The sequence below is a fragment of the Impatiens glandulifera genome, chromosome 3, assembly GCF_907164915.1.
Source record: "Impatiens glandulifera chromosome 3, dImpGla2.1, whole genome shotgun sequence".
Taxonomy (NCBI): domain Eukaryota; kingdom Viridiplantae; phylum Streptophyta; class Magnoliopsida; order Ericales; family Balsaminaceae; genus Impatiens; species Impatiens glandulifera.
The window spans coordinates 20600146-20621096 of record NC_061864.1 but is presented as its reverse complement, the minus strand read 5'-3'; the positions used below and the strand labels follow the sequence as shown (position 1 = coordinate 20621096).

General features: G+C 30.4%; 2 protein-coding genes across 2 annotated transcripts; one reads left to right on the top strand and one right to left on the bottom strand.

Annotated features, from left to right (window-relative positions):
* Positions 1 to 328: 328 nt before the first annotated feature.
* LOC124929534 (glutamyl-tRNA(Gln) amidotransferase subunit A, chloroplastic/mitochondrial) lies at positions 329 to 5908 on the bottom strand. The gene is made up of 10 exons (XM_047469922.1): positions 5220 to 5908; positions 3168 to 3479; positions 2324 to 2503; positions 2149 to 2243; positions 1848 to 1923; positions 1596 to 1673; positions 1427 to 1520; positions 1312 to 1361; positions 1110 to 1223; positions 329 to 860 (listed from the first exon to the last, which is right to left on the bottom strand). The coding sequence occupies exons 1-10, from the start codon at positions 5769 to 5771 to the stop codon at positions 765 to 767; spliced, it is 1647 nt and encodes a 548-aa protein (XP_047325878.1). The 5' UTR covers positions 5772 to 5908; the 3' UTR covers positions 329 to 764.
* Positions 5909 to 19018: 13110 nt separating this feature from the next.
* On the top strand, positions 19019 to 20603 carry LOC124928557 (protodermal factor 1). The gene is made up of 3 exons (XM_047468796.1): positions 19019 to 19198; positions 19272 to 19905; positions 20075 to 20603. Exons 1-3 carry the CDS (start codon positions 19066 to 19068, stop codon positions 20400 to 20402), a joined length of 1095 nt encoding a protein of 364 aa, XP_047324752.1. The 5' UTR covers positions 19019 to 19065; the 3' UTR covers positions 20403 to 20603.
* Positions 20604 to 20951: the final 348 nt, after the last annotated feature.

Genomic DNA, 20951 nt, shown 5'->3' with positions numbered 1-20951 from the left:
TATAAAAAATTTACACCATTAAAATAAACAATTAATGATCTAATTATCGAATTGTATTAAATAACTTATAAAAAAAAATCAAAATAATTATGACCAAAAAATCTAACATATATTAAACCACATTGTAGATTCCTTTCTCAAATATTCTAACATACTCTGGAAGGAATCCAAAAAATATCCTGACAACTAATAATAGACCATATATATTATCAAAATAGTGATTTGATATGACCAAAATAATGACAAATAAGTGTTTCATTCTAATGTTTTCCATAGCCATTCATATATATTTATACATATATGAAAACTTCTCTTCTAGAAGAATGAATTTAACAACATAAACCACATTGTAGATTCCTTTCTCATTTTCTCATTGGGTTGCTTCCATAAACATCAATAAATAGAAATCTTATTAAGTTTTGGGAGTATCCTTAAAATGGCCATCCACAAAAATAAAACAACATTTCATTAAGAAAAAATAGAGCTCACGAGAATACCTAAAAATGTAAAATAAATCTAAACTATTGGAAAATGTTACAAATCAGTCTTCACCACCGAAGCCTCGGTAGTGTTCATCAATAAATGGAAGGAAGAATACCACTTAGACAACTGTCATCTTCAACATCTTCAACTTTCAAGTTAAGAACAACAATATCGATGTATATCTCTTTCTTGATCACATTGACAATGAAGGAAGAATACCAGTTAGACAACTTCATTCTCAACATTTTACGGACTTCTTATCATTTTCTATTTGTTGGTGGCTAGCGTCTTGCAAATTCATCAGCTATAAGTGGAGGAATGAAACTAGGAGCTTGAAGTGTCTGCTCAAATATGTGCCCAACTTTAAGCAACTTTTCCTATAGAAATCAAATTAACCAGGGAATAAATCCATATTAGGTGCAGATGACCTTTCTTGAAAGTGGAGTCATTAGAAAGTGAAATCTTTGCATTTGGTATGAAAATTGTGATTCAGAATCAGATGAAACTTTTCAGACGAAGTGTATGAAACCAGTGAGTTTTTTACAAAATTTTGATAATAACTTTTTGCCACACCAAAATGACTCTTTTGCTACTAGAGTTGAGAACCAACCGAGGATTCTCATTACCTCATTAAACGCAGAAGTAATTAGTTGACAACCAACTGGAAGATTACTTGACCCCGATCCAACAAATCCGCTAGGCAAAACCAAGGCAGGAAGACCAGCCAAGTTCACATTAACCTATTATTATGTATCAAATACTAAATGTTTACACACCATTAAAGAAAAAAGAAGAAATTGAGAATCTATTTATTAGAATTAAACTTACAGTCATTATATCACCAGCATAGAGTGCCAAAGGATCATTGTTCTTTTCACCTATGTAAAGAGTCCCACATAATAAGATATAAATGGAAAAACAGGACAAGATTTTTAGTTCATACCAATCTTATAAGCAACAGATGGAGCAGCTGGCGAAATTAAAATATCGTATTGATCCAATGCCTCTTTGAACCCCTTCTGAATTAATGTCCTCACCTAAACCATGGTGGCATTCAAGATAATAAATAAAAAGGTTGAACACAGTATGAAGGAAAAGCTGAACATAATTACCTGCTGAGCACGTTTGTAATATGCATCATAATAACCAGCAGAAAGGGCATATGTTCCCATTAGAATCCTCAACTTAACCTGTACAAATTATAGGAAAACAGATTCAGTTATCTTACCGACAGATCAAGTTTGATAAAATTATATGAAAAAAGTTCGAAATAATCTCGATGTGTTGGTACTCTATGCCAAGTGTTTATTTGTTTGGCAATATTTATGGGATGTTTTTACGGGTAAGTGAAAAATGTTATGTACCTCAGAACCAAAACCATTAGCTCGAGATTTCTCATAAAGAGAATTAAGTTCATCACTACCAACCTGCTTCCCATACCTGGATATTAATGTCAAAAGGAAAGTAAACGTCAAATTATCTTCCTCTTAGTCTAACAATGTTTGGAGATAAATGTGTGGATAGTATGCTAATTACCATAGTAAGATATATTGTTTCCTAAATAGTCTATCCTAGTTAGTTTTTTTGTGTTTTCTTAATTATGAAATCGAGATGCTAGTAAGTAGTAAGTAACCATGCGTATATGAGAAAAGAGTCTGAAATGACCTGATGCCATCGTAGCGCGATAAATTTGAAGAGGATTCAGAAGAAGCAATAATATAATAAGCTGGTAATCCCAGTGAAAAGGAAGGCAGTGAGACCTGAAATATTGAGAACAATCAAATAGTAATCAAATATTTGAATGTTTCTGCAGTCAGAAATGGAGGAGATTTCCTCAAACCTCATTGACTGAGCATCCTAATTCTTCCAAATGAGAAACAGCTTCCTGGATTGAAGAGAGAATTTCCGTATCAATACCTTCACCAAGAGTTTCACGTATCAAACCAACTCTTAGTCCTCTTAAGGGTTGAGATTCCAACAAATCCTTGGGAACAAATTGAGAAGTGAAGTCCGCAATTTTCTGCAAAAGTGAAAATTCAATAATTAGAACAAATTCCTCATCTAAAGGAAAATAGCATATGACTCCATCTAATGTTTACAAATGCACCTCTATGCATATAAAACATCCCATTTGGAAACATTTTTTTGTATCAGACTGGGTGTGTTTGATAAAACTGAAAAATTAAATGTTGAATACTGAATATTAAGTTTCGAATGAGACTAGTGTCTGAAAAATAAAGAATAACAAAATTAAAATAACTGAATTTTTAAATACTCAGTATGTAAGTTGATTTGACAAAAAGTGAAACTAATGTGGAAAAAGAAAACTAAAGACTATTTTACCCTTACAGTGACGTAAATTATTAATTTTCAAAGGGTTAAGATCGTCTTCTATATGTTCATACTATACTATGAGTTAAAGTCATTCATAGCTTACCGAATTAAGATAAGTATATTCTAACTTAATTTGAGCTGAATCCAAAGAATTAAGTGGTTTTAAGTAACATTTATTAAATGACTTATTTAAAAAAAAAAAACACTTAATTTTTCAAATGGAATGATAAGTTGTGTTATCAAACACTAAGTTTAGTTTTCAGACGTATTTTTCCTCATGAATCATGAAGGAAAACTATAGAGAATTAGGGTTCAACTAATTGAAGAACACCAAGAAATTTAGGGCTTACTCGCTTACTACTTGTGGCATCAAGTGAGTCATGTCCTGAAATTGCTTGAAGGAGTATCCCTGTATCAGCAACAGATGAACCAAAGCATCCAACCACATCTAACGATGAAGCATATGCGATTAGCCCATATCTTGAAACTCGCCCATATGTTGGCTTCAATCCAACAACACCGCAAAAAGATGCAGGCTGCCTTACACTTCCCCCTGTATCACTTCCAATCGATGCCACACATTGCCTTGCAGAAACAGCTGCAGCTGAGCCACCTGAGGACCCTCCTGGCACTCTTGATAAATCCCACGGATTTGCAGTAACCTAATGAATAGAACAGATTTTATGAACAGAGTAAACAAATTTCGATTTAAAAGTTAAAGACTTGAACCTTAGAGAATGGAGTGAACCCACTAAATGTATTCAAGACGTAATTAAGGAGAAAATTAGATCAAAGGAGAAGGAAATAAGAAATCAGAACGAGTGCATAAATGGGTTTATTTATAACGTTAGGAAATGGGCGTCATTATGAGAGACTCCACTTTGAGTGAGCATCATTGACCCATTGTTGTCTATTTCTGAATTCATGACCACTCATGTCATGACTTGTACATACTTGGTTGTATTTCTGTTATAGCTGATGCAACAACTACACGATTTTAATTAAATTTTCATTACTTTTAAAAAAAAGTTAAAGACTTGAACAAAGATCATACAGCCTAAATGTTGATATGAAATCTGAAAATGACTGTAAAGTTTAGAAAGTAAAACATTCTAGAAGGCAGGCAAGACACAATAGACTAACTTGCAAACTTTTTGCTCATGAGTAATCCCAAAGGAGTGCAGCTATTCTTAAGAAAATTGAATGTCTTCTGCAACATGATGCTACAGTATATTTTTATTTATAGGATTAGGGTGGAATATATAAGGGAGGGAAACAAGAATAATCATCAAATGTAATGTCAATGGATTAGAAAGCCAACAATCTAAATTGTTTCAACCTAACCGTCATATGGGATTTTTTTTTGCTTTTGTTATTATTCACGTCCCATTAGTTATAGTTGCTCTATCATTTCTTTTGTACCCCAGCCTTGCCTTGTTTCTTGCAGATTGGAATGTCAGTACTAACTTTGACAAAAGAACTCTGCCTCTATGACAACTTAGAAAAAGTTACAGACACTAATTTTCAAACTGAAAATTCGAAGAAAAATATTCTTTACAGGATCTTCATTATCATTCACCACTATATTGATTTACTTCGGCTCTTATGGTTATGCTTTATGTCCTGTTTCTAAGAGGTTTTCTAAACGTTGAAGTTTGCATAAATATGTTGCAAAAAGTGAAAGTTACACACAAAACATGATGCAAGGGAAAGAAATGGGAGTTGGAAGTAGAAAATGAGGGAGAAATAACAAGACAGCCTAATACTTGGTGAGAGCATCTCAGGGATAGAGGCACTCGACAATAAGCACAAAGAAGACATCAAATGCATCCACAATTACTGTCAAGGTTTTGTTCAAAGGATAAAACTAGTTTCATTAATACACAATTAAGGTGAATGTCGCATGAATCGTGGTAAAACATCCAGACAGAACAGATTCAAATACAAGTCATTACATGACTCCAAATCATTATATGGAAGTCCAACATCTTTACAGAAGCGATTCGGTCAAGGTTAAAGTTAGTATTAACAAAGTTGTCGTAAATACAAACAGTGTATGTACCAAGTCTTGAATATTTGACTGAACGTTATTCATCGAACATTTATGTTTCTTGTACTTCATTGTATCGATTTGTTCTCCATAATGCAAATGAGGTTTATGCAAGAATTGGCACAATTGTGATCAAGATTGGAGATGATTGTCATTGAAACACACATCTTGCAGGTACAAGTGAAGAACAATTTGATCTAACCAATGAATCAATATTGACTTTTAAGCCCAACTTTGAGTTATTTCAATTTCCTCTCATATCTCCTAGCAATTTCAATCCAAACAGTTGTTTAAAGGATGCCCAACTGAAGTAAACAAACAAGAACAAAGTAAAAAAATCTAAAAATCTAACCTGATAAGCCGATCCTTCAGTGGTACTACCCATACCAAATTCATCCAAATTAGTTTTACCAACAATAATCGCCCCATTCTCCCTCAACTTTCTCACAACCGTTGCATCAAATGGCGGCCTATACCCTTCCAAAATCTTAGACCCAGCCGTCGACGGCATATCAGCAGTTGAAATGTTATCCTTAACCCCAATAAGTACTCCAGCCAATGGGCCAACCGTCTCATTCCGCTCAATTTTCCGATCAATCTCTTCCGCTTCCTTGAGCACAGTCTCAGACACATGAAGGAAACTCCTAATATACGGCTCCGTTCTGTGGAGACGATTGAGGTAGTCCTCCGCCAACTCAACAGCGGTTGTTTGGCGCGAAAGAAGGGATTTTTGGATTGTGAGGATTTGAGAAGATGGAGGGGAAGTGATGGGCGAAGATGATAGAGATTGGAGTTCGGAAGTTTGAATAGCTTTGGCTGTAAAGCGACGGGATTTTGATGGGCGGTGAAGATGCGCCCGTCGACATTGAAGTAAGAAACGAGGATTTTGCATGGATGTCAGCATTTGAAGATTGATTCGTTGTTTTGGTTGAGTAATGGATAGAAATCATGGAAGGAGGATTGATTACTGGATAGCTGCTGCCATAAGAACTTGGCTATGGTGGATGGAAGAGAAGAAAGGTAAGAACAACAACGCTTAGACGGCTAGGTAAGAGAAATTAATTTCATATTTTATTAAATAAATGGATAATTGGTAGAAGAAGAACAAAATAACAATTATTCATTTATTAAATCAACTTAAATAATTATGTACAAAATATATATTAATTAATATATATAAAACAAATATTTTAAGAAAACAAATATTTCTCTAATTCAGAACAATTTAAATTGAAAAGAAAAACATGAATTGGGATTACTAACAAGAGCTTGAATATATTATCTTAATTAGGATGATAGGTTCTATATTAGTTCTACTGAAAATGTATTAATTCTAAATTTTTATTTTACTAATTTTTAAGTATATAAGAGAAGAAAAATTACAAATTTAATTCTTAAAACCTCCAATTTCTCGACTAATTAGTTAATAACTAATATCTTAATATAAGTGACTTACTGAATTATAGACCATTTAATTGTTATTTCATTTTATCAATGCAAAATATATATATATATATATATATATTTAGTTAAATTTGTTAAAAAATAATAAAATCTAAAAATATATATTTTATCATAGTTTATAATATTATTTAAATGTCGATTAACTCAAATAGTTCAATATTCTTAACAAATCAAATATCACAGGTTTGATTCTCACTTAAACCCCTTAAATGAAAGTAGATGTCATAACTATGCGAGCATCTTGTATTCAATATGATTTAAAAATAATTATTATTATAAATGAAGTAAAATAATATTTTTATCACCATAAAAAAAATCATTTTTCTCTTTTTTTCATACAAATTAATAATTAAGGCGACAAATGAGGCAAGCCGAGCTCTAGCTAAATTGAGCTTGACTCGATTCAGTTTTTATTAGATCAGATCGAACTCATTCGACTATTTACCTACAAGTTCGAGTTCGACTCAAAAAGTATAAATTAAAATTAAGTAATAGGACTACAAATGAGCTAAATCGCTCGTGAGCCGCTTGATTTTGATCAAGTTCGAGCTGAGTTGTTGATTCGTTTAATATTCGAGTCGATTCAACCTCATATAATATTTTGAGACTAACTTAATCAAGTTGAGAATGTAATAATATTCTAGAATAATTATATTTTGATTTAATTTTTAAATATTATAATTTTATAATTAATTTAATATCAAATATATTTATTTCTTTATAAATATAATATAATATATTTTTTAATTTATAAAAATTACATACGGTATATTTTTTAATTTATAAATATTATTTCGATATATCTCGATATATTAAAAATTTTAAAAATTTCATCCATTTATCGTACTAATAATTTCGGTATCGGTATCGGTATCGGTATCGGTATCGATATCATAACTTAATTTTTTTTGGTATACCCAAAAATTGATATATTGCAACATATTTTTTATACACCTATAATATCAATAATTTTTTTTACCCTTAAGTATGTCTACGAGTAGTAAAAATTTAATTGATTGTTTATTAATATCAGATATGTCTACGAAAGAGTCATCCCTGACCCTTCTACGCATCACAAATAGTGTCCAACTAAATCTAATGGAGTTGACATTGAGACGAACATAAAAACTAAGGCATCTAGTTGAGAAACTACTAAAAAAAAGAGGAAAATATGTTTAAAAAGGAAATGTTTCAGAAGTTTGAAATGATTTTGACACAATTCATACACATAAAAGTGAAATTTAACATTGTAATTCTCTCCTTACAATACGTAAATAAATGTCCACATCAAGTTTTTTAGGCATAGATTAAATTGTGTGAGGAAAAAAATTAAGTTGTAGAAAGGTAAACATCAATCATAGTTGAATATTTTTCCCTCCCGTTCACAATTCATTCCTGTTTTGTATCCTTTAAAATTTTAAGAATACAAAACAGAACAAGATTGGAGAGTAAAGCTGAACTAGAGGAAAAAAAATTCAACTTTGTTTGTTACTTAGTTTTTCGCAAATTAATTTTACTCTCGTACAATTTAATCTATTACTCAAAAAGACTTTGCAAACCTTCCAAATTTGCAAAACTTTTATAATTATTTTTGTTTTGAACATATTTTACTCAATTTTCAGCATTTTCCAGTGATCTTGACTAGATGCTTAAGTAGTCTACTTCCACTCGAATGCTGCTTAAGTAGTCAACTTCCCCTCAAATGCTTTAGTTTTCATATTTATCTCAATGTTAACCTCATTAAATTCAGTTGTGACACTATTTATGATAAGTGAAAAAGATTACACTTTCATAGATATACCTAATATTAATAAACAATCAAATTTTTATAATTCATAGGCATACCTTATATTAATTATGTAAAGTAATAATAATTTAGAGAGAAGTATAATTGCGAACTGAAACATCTTAGTAGTGAAAGAAAAAGAAAGCAAAAGCAATTCCTATAGTAGTGGGCGAGTGAAATGAGAACAGCCTAGTGGGATATTTAGGTTATTCTAAAAAAGACATTGTAGAACAATACAGAGAGTAAATGAATTTATCATATTTAATTATTTATAAAATATTTAATAAAATATTTAACATTTAAAAAATAAAATAAAATAAATATTTAATACAAACTTTAACATTTAAAAAATAAAATAAAATATGCAAAAGTAGATATTCAAATGATACAAACTTTAATATTGTAAAAATAAAATAAAAATATACAAAAGAAGATTTACATGTGCAAATAATAAGAATGTAAAATTTCAAACTAAATGAAAGATAAAAGTGAACATTACTGACAAGCCCTATGTTTTTGGGCCCATACCAAAGTAGAAAAAGAGATTTTTTTTTTTGGGAACTTCACAATTTTATTCATTCAAAAACTACTTTACTAAACACTGTTATGATTAAAAAATTCAATAAATGTACATAAATATTTATATTTTTTTTTATTAAATGGGTTGGGTTTATTCTGGGACTGGTCCCGCTAGTGACGATCAAGACTTAATTTATCTCTCCCTCAATAAGACTACAAAATTGATTAGATGAAGATTAAATCTAATTGTTTATAAGAATTTTACGATTTTATAATTTTATAAAAATTAATGGGTTTAATTTTAAATATATAAATTTTTACGATTTTAAATTTACTATAATAAGATTTTATGAGTTCATAAATAATTTCGATTTCACGATTTTAAGATTAAAATAAAGAAATTTATATTTAAAAATTTTAAAATAAAATTATTATTTATTTAAATTAATTAATTAATATAACTAATTTTTTTATATTATTATTTACTCATCAATAAATTTTAATTAATTTTATATTTAAATATATAAAATTTTTAAATTGACTAAAATAAAATACTTAATTATATATATAAATAATAATAATATATAACTATTATTTTTTCAAATTAAACTTTTATAATTTCAAGTAAAATTTTATGAATTTACAACTAGTCAACAATTTTACATAAATTCTCAATTTTGACCGTCTTGATTTATGGTTTAAATGAGATTATATAAACACTAGAAAGATATAAATGATAGATTTTTGGAATAGACATTAATATATAAGAGCATCCCCATCGGTAGAGGTATAAATCTGATGTGGACAGAATTTGTACATGGGTACACTAATGGGGAGATGGGTACAAATCTGGAGAGAGAAAGATGAGTAGCAAAGTTTTGCTACCGGGTACAAATGAGAAAAAGCCAAAAAAGTGGTCCCACTCCACTTTTTTATGTAAAAAAAAATAAACATTTAAAATTTTTAAAAAAATAAACATTTAAAAGAATAAACATTTAAAAATAAATATGACCGTTTTTTCTAAAAAGTTAACATGTGTTTTTTTAAAATTTTTTATTTAGTAGTCTATTTTTTCAAGTATTATTGTGATGATAATTTCCTAAATTATTTTTAAAAATTATTGATTTTTTTTAATTTTTTAATATAATTTATAAATATTAGTGTAGAAAAGAGAATACAAAGAGATCTTGTCATTATTGTAACAAAGATGTTATCTTGTAATTACACAAAAGAGACTATTAATAGGCAATTAATAATTAGCCGTTAGACACAAACCTTTCAGCTTCTTAACTATTGAGTTTAATTGACTAATAAATATAACTAATATATTACATATTTTTAACACTCCCCCTCAAGTCAGGAGTAAAGAGATTGATTACTCCTAACTTGTCGATGATACTATCAAAATTTCTTTTATCTAGAGCCTTCGTGAAAATATCAGCAAGTTGATCTTTGCTAGGTACAAAGGGGGTTTCAATTTCACCAGATTGAACTTTCTCACGAACAAAGTGACAATCAACTTCAATGTGCTTGGTGCGCTCATGAAATACTGGATTTGATGCAATATATCTAGCAGCATTATTGTCGCAATACATTTTTATGGTCTTGAGCTCAACTCCCAAGTCTTTGAGAATATATTTAATCCAAATGAGTTCTCCAGTAGTAGCCGCCATAGCACGATATTCAGCTTCGGCGCTTGAACGGGAAACGGTATTTTGCTTCTTACTTCTCCACGTCACTAGATTTCCTCCAACAAATGTACAAAAGCCGGTAGTGGACTTTCTATCAAAGCTGCCTGCCCAATCAGCATCAGTATAACCAATGACGTCAATGCAGTTGTTTCGCTTCATCCATATGCCTACTCCAGGAGTAGCTTTAAGATAATGTAAAATCCTGTAAACAGCAGAAAGGTGTGAAGTTCTTGGAGCATGCATGAATTGACTTACATTGCTAACTGCAAAGGTTATATCGGGACGAGTAACTGTTAGGTAGATAAGTTTACCTACAAGTCTTTGATACATACTAATGTCATAAAGAGGTGTACCTTCTTCAGTATTTAATTTAGCAGTTGTTTCAATGGGAGTCATTGCGGGTTTTGCAGCAAGCTTACCAGTTTCTTTTAATAAGTCCAAGACATATTTTCTTTGAGAAAGAAACAAACCTTTCTTAGAATGAGCAATTTCTATCCCAAGAAAATACTTGAGAGTGCCAAGATATTTAATATCAAACTGCTCCTGTAGATACTTTTTAACCTTGAGGATATCACTTGAGTTATTACCTGTTACTATAATATCATCCACATACACAAGTACAATAGTAGTAGTATTGACAGTAGTTTTAATAAAAAGAGAAGAATCAGCAGAGCTTTTTCGAAAGTTATGATGAACAAGAGCGTTACTAAGTTTAGAATACCATGCCCTTGGAGATTGCTTGAGTCCATAAATAGCTTTATTCAACTTACAAACAGATTTTGAGTTAAGATTTTCCTTATATCCTTGTGGGATAGACATATATACTTCTTCTTGCAGATCGCCTTGAAGAAAAGCATTTTTTACATCCATTTGATGTAAATCCCAATTTTGATTTGCAGCAACAGATAATAATATTCTTACCGTGTTCATTTTTGCTACAGGTGCAAAGGTTTCCTCATAGTCTATTCCATAAGTTTGGGTGTATCCTTTGGCAACAAGTCGGGCTTTATATCTTTCAATTTTTCCTAAGCTATCATACTTAATTTTGTATATCCATTTACAACCAACCACTTTCTTACCTTTAGGAAGAGGGACAAGTGTCCATGTATTATTCTTTTCTAGAGCCTCTAATTCGTTATGCATGGCAACACACCAAGTAGGGCTAGACTTAGCTTCTTGAAATGTTTTTGGCTCTATTTTATCAACAGATGTGATAAAAGCATGATATTCATTAGATACATTTTCATATGATAAGTATTTTTGAATAGGATACTTTACCGAATAAAGATGATAATCTTTAAGCTTTTTTGATGGTTGAACAACCCTTGAGGACCTTCGAACATTGTCATCCCTTATAGTTGTTTCTGAAATGTCTCCGGATATTGATCCATTGTTACCTTCTCCCCCTGAAGGTGTACTTAGTGTCTCATGAGTAGTGTCTGGAATGTCATAGTCATTATTTGTGACCGAATCATTGTGACTTTCTTCTTGTGGAATATCACATGGTGTCCCTTTTTCTGCTTCTTTATTTTGAGAAGTATTTGAATCACTGTCAGAAAATATATTCCTGCAAGAACAATTCATATCCATGGGCAATACATGATCTTGCCAACTAAACTCATTGAGATCATCATTATTATCCTCCTTATTTTTGTAATAAAATTCATCTTCATTAAAGATGACATTACGAGAAATATATAGTTTTTTAGAAATAGGATCATAACATTTATATCCCTTTTGGGTAGTCGAATAACCAAGAAAAATAGTTTTAACTGATTGAGGACTTAATTTATCAATATGGTTTATATGCACATAACATACACAACCGAAGACACGGAGATGATTAAGGTCACTTTTCTTGTTTTTTAATTTTTCTAAAGGACTCAAATTATTAAGAATGCTGCTAGGAATACGATTAATGAGATGGGTAGCAGTAAGTAAAGCATCAGACCAAAATCTTTTTGGAACATTAGATTGAAATAATAAAGAGCGAGTAACCTCAAGAAGATGACGATTTTTCCTTTCCGCCGTACCATTCTGGGCCGGGGTATGGACACAAGAGGTTTGATGTATTATACCTTTTGTTTTAAGAAAAGATGAAAATTTTTTATTGATATATTCAGTACCATTGTCAGTTCTAAATAATTTTATTGAAGCTTGAAATTGATTTTCAATAAAAGAAACGAACTCTAAAAATTTTGAAAATACTTCTGATTTATCGTGTAGCAAATAAATCCAGGTGGCTCTTGAAAAATTATCTATGAATGAAACATAATATTTAAAATTATTATAAGAAGTTGTAGGTGCTGGACCCCAAACATCAGAATGAATTAACTCAAAAGGAGCTTTAGATATACTATTTGAATTGTGAAATGGAAGTCTGGCTTGTTTAGCAAAATGGCATACATCGCAATCTAAAAAATCAAACTTCGATTGAAATAATTTTTTAAGCACATGCTTTGATGGATGTCCTAAACGACGATGCCATAGAAAATCAGAATTATTCTTGGATTGTAAAGCATATTAGAAAGTTTAATAATGTAAAGGTTATTTTCAAGTCTTCCTCTACCAATCGTGATCCCGGTCGACCTTTCTTGAAAAACAACATCAGCGTCAGAAAAAATAACTAAACAATTAAGGTTCTTTGTGATTTTACTAACCGAGATTAAATTTGGTGATAATTCAGGAACATACAAGACATTATCAAGTTGTTTTGAGAAAAGTTTAATTGATCCAATTCCATGAATGGGAATACTAGAATTATTAGCTACTTTAACATTTTGATTAAGTTTTTCCAAATTTAAATTTTCAAAAAATTCTTTATTTTTAGTCATGTGAACTGTGGCGCCGGAATCAACAATCCAATAGTTTGAAACGGAATTGAAATTAGAAGAATGCGCAGAAATACCTGGGTCCACTTGATTAGTGGACTTTTCTTGTCGGGTTTTCATGAATTCAGAGAATTGGAGAAATAGTTTAAAGTTGTTTGGATCCACACCATGCATTTTATTATGATTAGGCTTTGGAGTATTCCCTTCAGTTTGGGTCTGCTTGTTTGAAGGGAGAGCCCAATCTGAGAAACTCTCCTCCACCTTAAAAACGTTAGAAGCCACTTCCTCATTTGACCCAATCAGATTCCAGTTTCTCATTATACTGTCTTTTTCGTTTCCTTTGGCGAGAAATCCTCTCTGACCATTTCCGGTGGCCATTGCTGCTCCTATCCAAATCGATGAAAAAAGAGAAAAAAAAATATTCAGATAACCACTTGGGCTTAGAGAAAATAGAAAAAATAATATGAGAATAATAGACAGTTATGAAGAGAATCAGAGTCTGGCGAGATTATATTATTGTTCCTCTCCAATCCGATGAAGAAAGAGAAAAACAAAAGATTTAGAGAGCCACTTGGGCTTGGTGAAAATAGAAGATCTAGTTCCTCTTCAATCGGATGAAGAAAGAGGAAAACAAAAGATCTAGAGAGCTACTTGAGCTTGGTGAAAAAAGAAGATCTAAGATCAGATTTTCAATAGATTAGATTAAGCCGGATCAACCGTGCTCTGATACCATGTAGAAAAGAGAATACAAAGAGATCTTGTCATTATTGTAACAAAGATGTTATCTTGTAATTACACAAAAGAGACTATTAATAGGCAATTAATAATTAGCCGTTAGACACAAACCTTTCAGCTTCTTAACTATTGAGTTTAATTGACTAATAAATATAACTAATATATTACATATTTTTAACAATTAGTTTTATTAATTTAAACAAATTAATATAATTAAAAATAAAACAAGATTACTTGAATTATTGAATTAAAAAATATTGTATGAATTAGATGATGTGGATGGTGGGACCACAATTGTACTTGAGATGGTTGGGGAATAGAGATATAAATTGAGAGGTATAATTTATTTGTAATGTGGCACATATTTGTACCTATATATGGGATGCTCTAATGATGCAATGTATTAAGATTTTGGAATATGATTAGAGATATGTTGATTAGACATTAGAGATGAGTTGGAATTTGAAGAAGAGATCTATTTTAGATTTTAATATTGAAAATAAATAAAAATAATATATTATATATTTTTTGGTTAAAAAAAAAGCTCAAAAAGTACTATACGAGTTCTCAGCTTAAATATTAAACTCATATTAATAATTATTTTTTAAACATATAATTAATTTATAGGTACACAAATAAAATTATGTACACAGATTTAGATACTTATTTAATTTAATTAAAAAAAGAAGAGTGATAACAAAGAAAAAATGAGTGAGGAATGACGTGTCACTACTAGCTCTGGAAAAGGATAAAGAGCGAGCAGAGAAGAGAAATTATTATTTTTTTAACGAATCAGATTGTGTCATATCACACGTAATTTTTTCTCATAATCATTTTTCTTACAAAAATTATATGACATAACTGACCAAAAATAAGGAAATTCTTATATAATTGCCTTCTACAAAAATAATTATATTTATTTATCTTGTATTCAATCAAAATGCAGATGAAAAAAATTACAGAAAAATTGTTGAATAATTTGTCTCCAATAACAAATCTTAGTTTCCAATTAAATATATTAATATCCATCCACTTATGTATGGATTTAGAACTTTTTAATTCTATGTCGGCGTCGCCCTTAAGTTAGGCTGCCCTAGACCTTTTCTTTTTTCTAGAAAAAAACAACAAACCTTTTGTTAAATTGTGTTCTTTATTTTCTTAAAGTGATAATAGTCAAAATTTTGTAATAGATGAAAATAATAATTTTATAACTTTGTATGTCATATAGATTTAAAGAAAGTAGGGAGAATGAGAAATGAAAAATGAAAAAAACTTTAAATGAAATAAGTTTGAGTAGAAATGACAATTAAGGTTGATGTCGGGTTGGCGAGTTTAGGTCGATAGGTTAGCGAGTTGAGCGATACTAACTTTAATTTGATATGTTTAGTAATTATGAACAAAAATTTCTAACCTTAATCGGACCTGTTTATTTGTAATTGACCTAACCCGACCTGATGACCTAGTTAACTTGATTAAACACAAAGTCAACCCAATTTAACTCGATTTAATAAATATTACGCTTCTATTTTAGATTAAAATTACATAAACATAAAAAAACAATAAATCTAAATCACAAATCCGTTTACAGAAAATCCTATAAAAAAAATAATGACTGCTGAATAAGAAATGACAAATACAAAATCCTACAACATAAAATTATAAATGGATTAGCGGATTACTTTGGGTAATTTCAGGTAAACATAATTTTAACCGTTTATTAATTAGGTTAACTGAGTCGGCCCTGATTTTATCTCAAATCCATAAATATATTACCATAACCTGATTTTTTCGTGTATAATTTAAAACAAGTCAGAAATTGCGCCTACCATACTTTTTTTAAAGCTGATTCAATATAATTAAGATTTATCTGGAAATTTTGTGACTACATTGAATGAGATTGGGTTCTGTCCAAACCCATAGACTTGTTGGATTTTACATTTTTAATAATATCAAATTCTATTATGTACTTTATAAGATTATGATGCACAAAATCATTTTATAAAAATGTAAAAATAAATTGACTAATTTTAAAGGAATTATAATCTATACGGCTAATTTGAACAACTTCAAATAAATTTAGACTTCTTTGTAAGTATTGTTAAATTTAATCGTATAGTAATTTTCTGTTTTTTATGTCGTAAAAGGGATATTTTTTTTTTGTTATGGAACATTGTGCTATTATTATTTTTTTAAGAAATTTAAACGAAGGTTAGTTAGTAAATAATATAAAATCAAAATATTTATAAAATTAAAATAAATAATTAATATTTTATATATTAAATTTTATAATAGTTTTAATTATTAAAACAGTATATGTATATATTTATATATCAATGAGTAATTACAAGTTAGTGTTTCTATCACCACAAGGTCCACAACATATTACTTGTTTCGTGAAAATAAACTGATCGAAATATTAATTTACGGGTCCCAACCAATTGTTATAATTTAATAAATAAAAAAAATTCGAGAAAGAACAATCAACTAGAAAAAAAAATTAAAAATTGAGTATTTCTCATCGAAGGCTAGCTTATGGGTCAAACCTAATTAAGTGGCACTAAGTCTTATGTATATACTTAAAACATAAGTCAATAATTTGTCAAAAATATGTTTATTTATTGTATTTAATTTAATCAAACTTTTTATATAAAATGTCTTAAATTTGATTTTATTAATTTTTAATAATAATTCTTACAAAATAATATTTATTTAAATAAATCTAACTTTGTGGAATAATTAATTTACACTTGTGCCTAATTATTATTTGTAGTTCTTTTTTCATTAATTCCTTCTTAAAGTATAAAAAATAATAATAAAGATATTAAAAAAAATCTAAAATTTAGAAAGTTAACACAAAATTCAATATATATATATTTTTATTTGAAATAAAGTAGGGTTTGATTATTAATTGTTTGGTGGTTGGGTTAAGTAAATTTGATTGAAGAAAGTATATTGACTGGTGGCAACATTAATAATTAAATGTATAGGAGTGGTGTTGGGTTAAATTGATGAGTGTTTAATAATAAATAAGATTCAACTACTTCTCTGGCATGGGTAATAAAAGCTAGGTAGACTACACATGGGTACTGCAAAACACCACACATGGATCAAACAACAAGAACAAGAAAAAGAAAAATTCAAGATCTTCAAATTGAAAAACAAGAAATTAACCCTAGTTAGCTTCTCATCTACCCGGCATCCATTGCCAGCATGCAGGTATATAATTCATCTTTGACTTTACTTCAAAATTAATGATTCTCAACAACATTTATCAATCAATGTATCTGGCCACAAATAGTGCTGAAAAACTATCTTAGTAAAAACATTTCATTATAAATTATATACAATATGAGTAGTAATAGTAGTATTGTGTAAAAACTTATGTACACGAGGTTTATATCAAACTTCTAACGACTCAAAAGGGAATATAATGTTTCGCATAACACTCATTATTTGATTAGACTCGACCAGAAGAGCGAGCTAGGGTATAACCCAATACTAAATGTTATTAATCGCTAAATGTGATCTATGATGTGTTCGAGTATTGGACCTAGATTTACACAAATATGTATTGGAGCATGTACAGACTCCCATTTGAAACACACTTTATATATTATGATAATTAACTCTAACATTAATTGTGTATATATACTTCTCTTTCATCTTTTGACTTTTTGCTATGTATTTTGAATATTGTTTATGATTTTTTTGAATATGGAAATTAACCAAGCTTAGATCTCTAGCAACTTCTCATTTGTTGTGTATTTGGTATTCAAAAGACTTTATCATCCTTACATAAAATTATATTACCCATTGTGTGACAAGATTATTTCAAATTCCTCAAATATTTTAATAGAATGATATATTATTTCCTAATTATTACAATCAACATTTTTCAAACAAATAAATTTGTATGTTTCAAAATTCATTAATTGAACAAATATTTAGTTGACTACTACCAACTTCATTTTGATTACATTCAACACTTACAAGATTGAAGAACCCGTATCAGCTCGGGTACTTGTGACGAAAACAATAGGAGAACTAGAACAAAAAAATAACGAACCTAGTCCTAATTAATTCTAATCCCCTCAAAAGTCCAAATGTCGCGAGTAAGATTTGTCTAAATTATTGGAATGTACTCAAAGAACACAATGATTTTTTTGTCCAAGTACACAATTGATGATCTCAAAGTCATATCGCAATCCATTCTCTAAATTCTTGCATATAAGTTTTTCACTAGTCAATCTAGTATAGCATAGTGACTACTTAGAGTGTGGACTTTCTAAGCGTCGAAGAGTTTCGAACATTGATTTAACTTTCTTTCTTATTTGCTACATTAAATAAAATAATTCTAGCAAAAATTGGCAAATATAATTAATAACTTAAAAAATCTAAGTGACAATTGTAGTCGGCAACCTACATGTTGAAGGAGCCTAGCTATATAGTACAATATTGTGAATCAATTAAATTTGTTACTTAAATAGGCACGGTAAATGTACATGTGAATTATATGTAGCATTAAATTGTATATATATCAATTTTGACAATTAAAATGATTAAAATAATATTACTCTATTTATATAGAGAAATATTAAACACAAACAAACACTGTTTGGTTGTTCTTACTTAGCCTTTTTTTAGTCTTCACTATTCAAAGTTCATAACTAACCTTTAACTTTTATCAAATATTTGATTTTTTTTTCTTTGAATTTATTATTTTAAGGAAAATTGAAACACATTTTCAATAAATGGACAAAAACAACCAAACTTTCAATTTTTGACTAGTATCAAACAAGGTTATACATTGCATGTGATAAGAAAATTACTATTTATGATTATCATCATTATGCTTGTTTTATAAGGAAATGTATAATGATAGGGCAATCTTAATTTAGGGTTTATTAATTAATTACCCAACATAGATTGGAATCTCAACATACCCGACAAATAAAAAAGAAAAAGTAAATTTAAATAATTAAGTAGAGATCCAATATAGTGACCCATGTCAATAAATGAGAGCTTTAAATGCATTCTGTAAAGCATCAACTAACCCACATACTCATCCACCTGTTTCTATTTACTGATCTTCTTCATCTTCATCGATATATTTATAGCTAACCCTAGCTCATCCATCTCACATCCATTCCAACCCTAAACCAGCACCAAAGGATGAACCACCTTTCTCATCCTCCCATGTTATCATGGGTTCTGGTTTTAGCTCTTCTTTCCCAAACCCTAGTTATCATACCAGTTATCTCCACTCTTGATCAAGACCAAAAGACCTACTACCCAGCTCCATCAGGTTATATATCTTTCTCAACTTAATCTCTTTATTTCCTTCAATGTATATTAATTCTATATAATGTCTCATGCAGGTGGCAGCAGCGGTTCTTATGGGAATCCATCTCCACCCCATAGCTCCGGCGGTGGTGGTCATCATCACACTCCTAGCCACTCTAGTCCTAACTGTGGAAACCCTCCTCACAAAACCCCGTCCCATAAACCTCCAAGCTCCGGTGGATACACCCCGAAACCTCCTAGTACCGGAGGTGGTGGTGGCAGCTACACCCCTACCCCGACACCTCCAAGTACTGGAGGTGGTGGTGGCGGGTACACCCCTACCCCGACACCTCCAAGTACTGGAGGTGGTGGTGGCGGCGGTTACACACCTACACCTACGGTACCTACACCTACACCCACAGTACCTACACCGACCCCTGATCCCCCAAGTACCGGAGGTGGTGGTGGATACACCCCGACCCCTGATCCTCCAAGTACCGGCGGTGGTGGTGGATACACCCCGACCCCTGATCCTCCGAGTTCAGGCGGAGGTGGATACTACAACCCACCATCAACTCCCGACGGTGGAAGTCCTCCATTAGTCGATACCCCACCCATCAGTTATTCCCCACCGGACTACTCACCTCCGATTAGCTACTCACCGCCAACTGTACCAATTGACCCGGGAACTCCTACCTTTCCTGGTTCCAACCCACCTTATACATGCATGTAAGTTATTATCTATATTTGAATGACTAAACATTACGAGTTTGATTCTAACTTAAAATGTCTTAAGTTGGAGTGAATAATAGTAAAATAAAATTTTGATCAATTAACATGTCTCTATATTTTTTGGATTTGGTCGGGCTTATAATTATTATGTTTTGAATATTTACAGATATTGGGGAAATCATCCGGATATGATATGGGGTTTGTTGGGATGGTGGGGAACCGTCGGAGGAGTTTTTGGAGTGGTTCCGGTTATATCACCATCGTTGAGTTTACAACAAGCCCTTTCGAACAATCGACTTGATGGTGTTGGATCCCTATATAGAGAAGGAACGGCTTCACTACTAAACTCCATGATCGACAGAAACTTTCCTTTCTCGACTCAACAAGTTAAGGACAGTTTTGTAGCATCGGTTGTTTCCGACAAGACCGCCTTAAACCAAGCCCAAGTCTTTAAGCTAGCAAATGAAGGTCGTCTAAATAAGAAACATCATTAGATGTTTGGTTTCTAATTAATTTGTTGTTTGTTTAATTTACATTTGGTTTGTTTGCATGCATGCATGGATATTTAATCAGTTTGGTTTGTTTGTTTGTTTGATGTTGCATTTTGTGTGTTTTTATTTAATTAGTTTGAGAGACTATGGGTTATATCATGTTATAATTGATATATTAAGACTAATATTTAAGAATATTTATTATTTCTACCTTTTCAACTTTATTTTAATTAATTTCATGTTTGATTTTCTTCTAGAATCATAAAGAAACAAAAAATCTATTGATAGCTAGGTTGGAGAAACATAATTTAGTACCAGCATGAGATAAAGAAAGTGTGTCCATATGAAGAAGATTGCATTTATTGTATGAATTAAATTCAGACAAGAGAAGACAAACAATTCAAAATATAGTGATATGATATTCATAACTCAAACATTACCTATCAAGGAAAAAAAATTAAAATAATAATAAAAACCATTTGAGAACAATTCAAATATCTTATTATTATAAAATTTGAACAAAGTTTATGAGAAATTATTATCAATCAAAGT

Excerpts from the sequence above, each read along its gene's own strand:
- LOC124929534 (XM_047469922.1), bottom strand. The coding sequence starts at position 5,771 with ATGCTGACATCCATGCAAAATCCTCGTTTCTTACTTCAATGTCGACGG. Across the intron at positions 2,504-3,167 it reads ATGCCACAAGTAGTAAGCGA|AAAATTGCGGACTTCACTTC; the intron begins GTAAGCCCTAAA and ends TCACTTTTGCAG. Across the intron at positions 1,674-1,847 it reads CTAATGGTTTTGGTTCTGAG|GTTAAGTTGAGGATTCTAAT; the intron begins GTACATAACATT and ends TAATTTGTACAG.
- LOC124928557 (XM_047468796.1), top strand. The coding sequence starts at position 19,066 with ATGAACCACCTTTCTCATCCTCCCATGTTATCATGGGTTCTGGTTTTA. Across the intron at positions 19,199-19,271 it reads CTACTACCCAGCTCCATCAG|GTGGCAGCAGCGGTTCTTAT; the intron begins GTTATATATCTT and ends TGTCTCATGCAG. Across the intron at positions 19,906-20,074 it reads AACCCACCTTATACATGCAT|ATATTGGGGAAATCATCCGG; the intron begins GTAAGTTATTAT and ends GAATATTTACAG.